At 36.8% G+C, this 10,432-nt stretch overlaps 1 protein-coding gene across 1 annotated transcript; it reads right to left on the minus strand.

Annotated features, from left to right (window-relative positions):
• Positions 1-582: 582 nt before the first annotated feature.
• cxcr4b (chemokine (C-X-C motif), receptor 4b) lies at positions 583-2,573 on the minus strand. The gene is made up of 2 exons (XM_082175686.1): positions 2,435-2,573; positions 583-2,145 (listed from the first exon to the last, which is right to left on the minus strand). Exons 1-2 carry the CDS (start codon positions 2,447-2,449, stop codon positions 1,099-1,101), a joined length of 1,062 nt encoding a protein of 353 aa, XP_082031812.1. The 5' UTR covers positions 2,450-2,573; the 3' UTR covers positions 583-1,098.
• Between the last annotated feature and the right edge of the window lie 7,859 nt (positions 2,574-10,432).

Below are 10,432 nucleotides of genomic sequence, written 5' to 3' on the forward strand. Positions count from 1 at the left end.
CGGAAATTACCGCATCACTCATTAGAATCATTAGTAAAAAATATTGTATAATAAAGCTGAAACATCAAGACATGTTACAATAAGAAGTGGAGGATAAAATATATTTAACCGCCTTGGACCTCATTTTATAAAACAAATATGTATATTTTGATTTGTGGATCATTTCAAAATTTAATTATTTCTCTCAGCAAAAAAAAAAAAACACATTAAAATCTGCATTCTGCAGATTTTATAATTTCACTCTTTACATCTTCAAACTACCTTATTAACTTCTTTAGCTTGTTATCTGATACAACAAGAAATCCCAAGGGAAAGCCAATTCTGTCCCTTTGTTGGTTGATGGGTGTCTTGTATCAGCAGTTGCTTAAAACGCTAAAGAACACAGATGTTCTTAAAATTACAGACCCTCTCCTCAGCCATTCTGTTCAGCAGGAGATCAGGTGGAGCTTTTGTTTTGGTAACTTGACAGACCTTCAGCTCTACCCCACCCCCACAGAGAGATTGGGGGTGGAGGTGTGGGTGTGGGTGTGTGTGTGTATATGGCCACTTGAGAGATGCAAGACGACACTCTGTCAGACCTCATTAAAAGTGGTGATTTTTATGTTTTATTATGAAATAGAAGACAACATGCAACAATTGTGACATGATTAAATTACAACTCTACAACACTTTAAAAAAAAAAATTACAGTGTGAGCTACCATTTTAATAAATATCAGAAAGCTTATAGGGAAAATAGGCAAAGCTAAGTGCACAGCACACACACACAGGCAAACAATGAACTATGTACAAATAATTTACATTACGCATTCAGAATCAGACCAAAGATTATGCAACATTTCCTGATAAGATCTTCTGCAAGCATACAGACTTTGTCAAGGCTCTGCCTTTAGGCCCTGCAATAAAAAGTACTAACATTTAAAAAATATTAATTTAAGTAGCTGAATAAAAACACCAGAAAATGTCGTACAAAATAACAATTATCAACACAATAAGAATTTACAATGTACAAAAAAAAGTGTAGTAAAATCCTTTTTTAAAAAGAAAAAAAAGAAAGCTTAGTCATCCATGTCAGAAAGTTTTATGTACAAAAGTGTCCATTAACTGGACAGCACACTGGATGACTCGGACTCAGTAGATACTGATGAGATATGGCCTCTTTTCTTGGTCAACATCTTGTGACTCGATCTACTGCTGATGCTCAGAGCGTTACGGGCAGATTTACTGAACCTGACTCCCAGGAAAGCATAAAGGATGGGGTTCAGACAGCAGTGGAAGTACGCCAGTGCCTCAGTAAAGAAGATCCATTTCTCCAGACCCTGTTCCAGGAAACAGCTGTGAGATATGACGTTCAGCGTCGCCAGAGTGTCCACCAGGATCCCGGCACAGTAAGGCAACCAGCAGATGAAGAAGCAGAGGATTAGGATGACGGTCGTCTTCAGCGCCTTCCTCTTCAGGGCCTGACCCTTGGAGTTCTTAGACAGTTTCGAGATGATGATACAGTAACAGGTCAGAATGATCAGACCAGGCAGCAGAAAGCCAAAGATGATGTGCTGGAAGCGGAAATAAGCTTTCCACACCATGTTCCCCTGCTGTGGGTAGGTGAGCTGGCAGATCGTATTCATGCCCGCTTTGTGGACTTTGGCGAAGACCAGATCGGGCACGGTGAGCAGGGTCGCCGGGAGCCAAACTCCGAGGTAGATCACCTTTTCTGCAAGGAGCTTCCTGACGACATGGCTGTTTGTGGCACGGACAACTGCCAGATATCTATCCAGACTGATGAAGGCCAGGATCAGCACGCTGCTGTACAAATTCAGAGTGTAGATCATGTTGACTGTGACGCACAGAAATCTCCCAAAATGCCACCCGCTGGCCGCATCCACAGCCCAAAAGGGCAGAGTGAGGACAAACAGGAGGTCGGCGATGGAGAGGTGCAATCTGTACTTGTCTGTCATGTTCTTCGACTTCTTCTGGAAGCCCATCACAAGCACCACAAGTCCATTGCCAATGATTCCCAAGACAAATATAATCCCATATACAGTAGGGAGGAAGATCTTTGGGAAGTCATTGTTGTCCGTAAGGTCACAAAGTTCATAATCATCAAAATCCCCAGACCCGGAGTCTGTACTGTTGTCTAAAATGATGTGCTGCAGAAAATAACAGTAGATTTATTAATTTCACATGCTGTTGACATTAAAAGTAGCAATGAAAATATATATAGGCTATATAAAAACATGATTTATTTTGTAAACTTAAAAATAAAAAAATAAAAAAAAGTTGCTTTAAAACCACACAAAACCTGAATAGTAAAACGTGACAAGCAAAGTGCAGGTTACAAGACATGATGAACATAAACAACTGACAAAGCCTTGTTATTAAGTATTTAATTAAATATCAGACTACAGAGCGTTCTACGTTTGTCTTAAAACAACTTACATCGTAAAAGTCCATGTTGTTAAAAAAAGGTGAGCGCAAAAACCGCGCAAAAGTCTCTCCACACACTTCAGTCAACGGACCTCCTGCAGCAGCATTTAAATAGTCCTCCGTAAAGTCTGACACGCCCCTTTATATTCAAACAAGGCGGGGTCATGACGTCAGCAGAGCTCAGCAGGGCAGGGCAGCTCTTTCTATTCAAGTTTTTAAAAAATCCTCAATCGTTTTGGCTCAAGATCTCTGAACAATTAGTTTCTTATTCACATCAGACTTGGATTACTTATTTATTTAAGCAAACTGCATGTGTTTTGGCATGTGTGCAAAAGAGTAAGTGTACAATTGTCTACAAATTGCACAATAACTAAATGCACATGGCTTGTTGATCAAAACTGATGAGTTGATTCTCAGTGAAATTGTCAAACTCTTCACAACTTCTAAACATCCTGTGACCCATCACAACCATTCAGTGATCAAAATCTGTCTGACATGTTATATTTCATAAATATTTGACACGCGTTTGCTAAATTGGCCTGTTGCTGTAATGAATAGGAATCACAATCGCATCAATCAACCAATTTGTGTGTGTATATACTGTTGTGCCTGAACCATATTTCATGAACTCGTTCATATTTTGGCGAACGTGAACTGAACGTACCGTAATACTGCCTGATGAACGTTACTGTGAACCCGTTCATTCTGGTGTCTGTGAACGGCACGCTCTCTCACTTTCAGGTTTCTCTCTCACCTTCCAGGCGAAAACCTTAATATGTAGCGGAAAAAACACCCAATCTGGCAACACCAGCCACCAATGTCGCACCGCCGCATGTGTGATCAAAACAAAAAGCAGCATGGGGGCGACAAAGCAGCAAGGAGGCGTCGTATGATCATTTAAACAAGTTTTATGACAAGGTCGGTGAGGATGGGACAATCTTACATTTCTGTGCAAACTTTGAAAGGAAAAGAAAATCCGCACTTGTTGAATCTGCCTGGTATATTTTTCCAGGATTCCAATATTCCTTTTTAGTAGGCCTATGTACTGAAATGGAAAATTATTAAAATTGAAAAAACATTTGCACCTTAAGAGGACTACTGTCCTGTTTTTCTTTTAATAATTCCTCATTAAAAAAGACCATTCAAGCAGCACGTTTTTCCTCATGTTAAAACTGATCAAATAATTGTTGTCTGTGGTTCTATATGGGCTGTGGCCATAATTTTGAAAAATAATAGCTCGTAGCAACATGGAAAAAAAGAACTATGGAGTAGTTCATTTTTGGAATTGTGAACTTAGTTCAAAATTTTGAAGTATGAACTATGAACTGAACTAGTTCATTTTAAAAATTGTGAACTGAACTTTGAAATATGTAGAAAGTGAACTTTCCCAACACTGTATATTATAGATCATAAAAAGATAAATAAAAGATCATGTGCTTATCTCTTTCAAGTATAGAAATTGGTACAAAACTAATTATGAAAGTTTCCTTAATTTTTTAGTGCATTTGTTTTACAAAATATGGTTATTACTTTCATTGGATTAATATTATAACTATTATTATGTAGTAGGTGTAATGTAAATAGACACTGTAACTAAAAGAGGTTTAATTAAATTTACTCTCAAAGTGCACCAGATTGATGAATATTGTTACCCTGGACCACAAAACCAGTCACATGGGTCACAATTTTGAAATTGAGATTTATACATAATATGAAAGCTGAATAAATAAGCTTACCATTGATGTATGGTTTGTTAGGATATGACAATATTTGGCCGAGAGACAACTATTTGAAAATCTGGAATCTGAGGGTGCAAACAAATCTAAACATTGAGAAAATTGCCTTTAAAGTTGTGCATTTATGTTCACGATTGTGCTGCATTCACTCACAAAAATACATGTTTTCTATATTTATGGTAGGAAATTTACAAAATATCTTCATGGAACATGATCTTTACTTAGTATCCTAATGATTTTTGCCATAAAAGAAAAATCGATAATTTTGTCCCATACATTGGCTAAATACTTATTTCATCTGTTAACCCTCACTCATTGCACTCATTACATGGCATTAGTGGTTTTAAGGAATAGGAGTTGGTATGCATATATTTAAGGGCGTGCAAAGATGGGTGGTGTTTATGATCATATAGTGGGCCAGTCTGGGCCAAAATGCCAGGGCTGATTTTTTGTCCCAGTCCAGCCCTGTGTATATATATATGTGTGTGTGTGTGTGTGTGTGTGTGTGTGTGTGTGTTTGCTGACAGCACAATCACTACCATTTTTGAATATGGAGAAACATCACAACTCTGAACAGCATCAGCTACATCAGTGATGTATAAATACATTTGTATTTATATAGTACATTTATTTTTGTAGAAATGTGAAAACTGAACATTCTTGTCATGGAAGAGCAATGGGAAGATATGTAAGAAGATATTGTATGTGTTAGAGAAAGACATAATAGAGTGTGTAAAAATTAACAAGCAACTGAGAATTTTCAGTTTACATGTCACATTTCTACAAAAATAAATGTACTTTATAAATACAAATGTTCATTTTCTTTTTGTGTACTACAGTATTGACTTTTCCCAGTAAATTTGTACCTACTGTATGAATCTGTATTTAAGATCCTCAGTGTGATAGACAAAACTGACATTATTGTATAGTAGAAAGCAGTTAGAGTCAAATAAAAAGTAATTATAAGAATAAAAATAATTGACATTGACATCAAAACAAAATTGAAATATGAATATGAAAATCATATAGATAGACAGACAGACAGACAGACAGACAGACAGACAGACAGACAGACAGACAGACAGACAGATAGATAGATAGATAGATAGATAGATAGATAGATAGATAGATAGATCATTTTAATGACTACAAGGAAGTTTATTATTATTATTTTAAATTAATTATTATTATTATTTTAAATCAAAATTAAATGTTGATGACAATTTATTTATTTATTTGCTAAGTAGCTGTGTAACAAGGCGGATAATGTTCAGTCAGCAGGTCGTTATCACAAAGTGATTCCCTTAAGGCCAATACAAGCCACTCTGATTTGTGTCGGGTCCTGAAAGCCCTGTCAGGGTTTATTTTGCTTATGACCATCTGACTCTACATGAGTCCTTATTCATTTAATCAGATCAACTGAAGTGAACTTTCCCACCACCTAAAATTCCCTCAGACATCCCAGCAGTTTTGTTTATGATCACATCGTGTTACTTGGGTGAAGAACAGTGTGAAGGCTGTTACTTGAGGTCGCTTTAGGCTTTGTAGTGTGATTTACTATATGGCAGGTCTCCTCTGGTCCTCTATGCAATTTGTTTCGTGTAGAACTGTGATTGTTGAAGGAACCATGAGTGATGAAAGAAGAAGGTCACACAGTCACCTCCATCATATGCCTGGACTAACATTTAATGACAGATCCAAACTCTCTGTGACTCTACTTAAATGTGAGCCACGACAGAATCGCATTTCTTTGAAACATGAGACTCTTATTTTAGTGATTTATTCGTTTAATTTTTGAGTAGGTCTAACATCTTTGCCATCCATGCAGTCAACTTATGCTTCCTCTGTGTTTGTTGTTATGTCTGTCTGTCCTCTCATTAGGCCAGATCTTTGAGTTAGAGCCTTGTGGACCGTACAGATGGAATTCCTCCATCCATTGTGTTACTGTGAAACATCAACAGCATGAGCCTCTGGTGAGAAATGGATATGGAATGAAGGTGACTCAGGAAAAATACAAGTAGATGTAAAAGTGTTCGCTGACAGATGATGGCATAAGATAATTTTAATGCACTTTTTCTTAAGGACCATGTAACTTTGTCCTATAACAATAAACACTTGATCCTATATCTTACAGTTCAGACACTTAAAGCCCTAAAGCTTTCTTTTTGCTGATGATAGAAATCGTTCAGCAAAGGTATGCCTAGACCCCCCCCCCCCCCCCCCTCTCTATTCTTATTTTAATTTGTAAAGGATCAGAAAGGCAAAGCCTGCACAATAATGCTTAATAATACTGTAATCTAATGTAAATATTTACGATCAATAATCTTATAAATTTGTATTAGATTAATACATTTAGGTCAATAATCAAATGATCTAAATAAATGAAACATTTGATGTGATAATATAACTTTCAATGGAAATAAAAATCTGTTAAATTAGAAAAATGTGAAATGTAAGCATGCATTTCAAGTGGATTCAGACTCAAAGGCCACTGTCGAAGTAAAAACAGGTTTTGACAGGTCGTTTCAGGCTGAATTATTAACTTGGCAATGCCTCCATGTTTTGTTTTCTTTCAATTATATGAGCGAGGGTCAGGTCAGGAGGATGTGTTTCGCTAAACCAGAGCTAGAATCCCCCCCTGTGAAATATAAGATACCCTGTCCTGAGAGCACTAAACACAATCTGTCAGTATACGCCGTCTGTACCCATGAATACAAAGGATCCGTGTGCTGTTTAGAATTCAAATATAAAGTGTGAAGAGTGGCAAGGGAGCTAAGGAGCAGGGAATGAGCATGGAAATAAGGTAAAAGAATGCAGCAGAGATAAAGAGTGAAATGTGTGTAAAGCCTCCAGAGAGTAAACAATGCTTGTTTTGCAGCCACAACTCATTCATGGCCATCAGCACGCTTGCAAAGGATCACATACATAATAATATGAGGGCTGAAGGATCAGCTCTGGTTCATAAGATAGGGCTTTTTGGAAAATATGCAGTGATACATAATTAATCATGAAATTCTAAGCTAGGGGGTTTCCAGTAATTACAACCCAGATGTTTGTGTGGAGACTGTTGTTTTTTACACACATATATATATATATATATATATATATATATATATTCTGCTTTGATCTGACATTGAAAACCCTAAGCAGGTTCATTTGCATTTTGTCATCCTGTTTGGTTTTTGTAACATTTAAAAGTCAAATTTACTCTTAAATACAGATTTATCAGGTAAATATCGCATGATTACAGTACAGAAATGATATATTTGCATGAAAGAAAATAATGATCCTCTTTAGTTATTTCAAGGGAAAAATAAAGTGCTAGCTACATTTTAATTAGCTACATTTTAATTAAGCTCTATGCAAAACATAATAGATCCCTAAAAACTCTGTTTAAGATCAAGTTTAGGTTCAAGACTCATTTCTGTTCTCAGATGGCACATTATTTAGATCAGTAATAAAATAGCTAAAGGGCTTGTTGTGAGCTGGAAAACATACATCAATACCATATATGCTTTATGGTGCTTATGTTTCTGCCTTGGGAAATTTGTAATGGTACATGGCATGCATATCTACATGTTGAATGGGTGTTGCCTAACTCATTCCAGGATCTTTTTCTGTGTTCTGCATATTTTTCACCCACCTCTCCTTAACATAACCAGGGGAACGACATGATACGATTTGCCTAGTCATGTTCCAGTCCAGAATATTTTTCATCTTTCATGACTAAATGATAGTGTTACTCATATATCAAAATGTTTCTCAATTTAGGAGTGTGACTGTGTTCGGAAAAAAAAATCCAGTTCTTTTGCATCCATGACACTGATACATTGATACTTTGGAGATTCAGATGCACTTTGACAGTTCTAAGCCTATAGCATATCATTGAAACATTTAGGAAATTTCCTATTGTAATTTTAAAGATTGTTTAAGGAAAGTCTTATGATTGAACAATGGACATTTTTAAGGACAAAGGTTTGCCTTATCTAAGAAAGGCACCTTTTTACGCTTCCTACTTGGGTGTGGGCAGACTTATTCACTTTCTGAAAGCTCTTCCTCTTATAGCATTAGGTCATGACTTTGCGCTTTGAAATTAGAGGAGAGGGCAATTTTTTCACTGGAGAATTTGTTAGACAGGCTTGACATGTGCCTTCATAAAGTTTGGTGTCGATATCAAACACTACTATTCAGATAAATTATGTGTAATGAGAAATGTTGACTCTCACTTTGGTGGTTTGCTGCATGTTGTTTGCATGTGACTGAAACCATGTTAAACAGGTAGTCACATGTTGTACCATGTGCTTTGAGTGGGTGCCTGCCTGATCTTTGGTGTTGACTTACAACAGGAAGCACTACAGTTGGCAATAAGAAGAAAAAAAATCACTGACACATTTTCTTTGCACACACGTCCTGACACGACTTTACTTCAAAAATGAAGGGGTAATGAAAAAGGAAAAAATAGGTTGGGTAAAATGACATTTCAAATGGTGACACTTCCCCTGGGGTGTTGCTTGAAATTTATATTCATTATTGGCTCATAGCCCAAAACAAACCACAGAAGTGTCTCACAAGCCTTTCTTGGATAAAATGGAGTCTGAAGGGAAGGGTGTTTGCTGTTTCTCCATGATAAGTTCCTACCTTCCTTCACTAACGGCTAAATTGTGGTTTAATTTGCAATACTGAAGCTGAGAAAAGTGACCATGGGTTTAAGATTGCAAAACACCCAGCTTCCACTGTAAACCCAAAATAAACTGATTACATCAGTTACTTCAAAACTCAAGAAAATTGAGGTAATCAGTTACTTCAAATTTTTTGAGTTAAGAAATTCAAAGTTAACTTGCAGGTTTTAATTTTTTTATTTGACTATTTATGCTAATTACTCTTAACTTGAAGTATTTGAGAATGCCAAATCATACGTTTAACTTAAATTTATCATGTAATCTCTACTCAAACATTTTTAGTAGTGGTAACAGAAATAGTTATAACTATAATATAATTTTGCATTTAAAAGACTTCTAATAGCTGTCCAAACAACGCCCTGACGTCTAGGCTAACACAAGGCAAAATTTGGGCTGTCAGTGAAAATGTAATAGATGTCGAACCATATCCCAAGAATAGAATATCATCAATTAGAAAACATGTCAAAGAAATGAAACCAAACACCTTTGCTTACGTGATGTTACATAAGTTATTTTGGAAAAAAAACAACATGAAACCAAATTCAAGGTAATTTTGGCTAGAAGTGCATGGGTTACTCATAGCCAGACTATATCGGTTCTATGGTTAACCGAGACGGTGAAATGGCGGCTATTGCTTGCTGGGTAGCTTCAGTACATTTTGAAGCTACCCAGAAAACCTCAAAACTACCTCAAAAACAGGCAACACAATGCTTTGATTAGCACGGCAATAGCTGAATGAGTAAAACAGTGTAGAGCTTTTAGCTTATACTTGTTCTCAAACTAAGCACATGCTCCACTTGTCACCATGATGGTAACCCCCCAAAAAACTCAACATAACAGAAACTCTTCTAAAACTAGCATAGCAAAACAACATTAAACACTACTAAATCTCTCACTTAACATTAATCTTGCACAAAAGATAAATTATAAAACACTTAATTTGAGCATTTACTCTCCCTTTTGAGTCCCCTGGCAAAGCATTAAGCATCATATTATTGAATATTTGAGAAAACCTTTCCATGTAAGCCAAAGTTCTGAGAACGTTCTCTGTTAGCTGGGTTTACAAGCAATTGTTCACTTAAAAGACTGTATAGGCCTACTCTCTGTCTGTTATTCTATCAGAGGGAAATGACCTAAAAATCCACTCCATAACAAAACAATCAAAACAATCAGTTGTAACCTACATTTTTTACTGACTTACCAGCTGTTTTATTCACAGATATACCTGTGTCTGAACTGTCAACAGAGCACATTGTGTGTATTCAGCAGAAGAGCATGCCTATCTGTGACAGAAGGGTCGAGGGGGAGCAACTCCTTTTGCCCCCTTTCAAGTGTCCCCTGCTCTAAATCCACCCATATGGCCAAGAGTGGCTTAAGTAGAGGAGAAAGAGCACATCAAACACATGGCCCGCTCAATTCTGCTTGACTTGACTCGGATAAGAGGGACGGTGCACCAGATGACAGCTCATAAGACCTCATGAATGGGTGAACGGAAGAGTCATAGGCACGCTGTTAATGAGCGTTCAGAGCACCCACAATGCATTTTAGAGTTGTTCATTATTTATTAGGTTACTGATGTGTTATTAGTCTCGTGT

The sequence above is a fragment of the Leuciscus leuciscus genome (genome assembly GCF_965113295.1).
Source record: "Leuciscus leuciscus genome assembly, chromosome: 7".
NCBI lineage: Eukaryota > Metazoa > Chordata > Actinopteri > Cypriniformes > Leuciscidae > Leuciscus > Leuciscus leuciscus.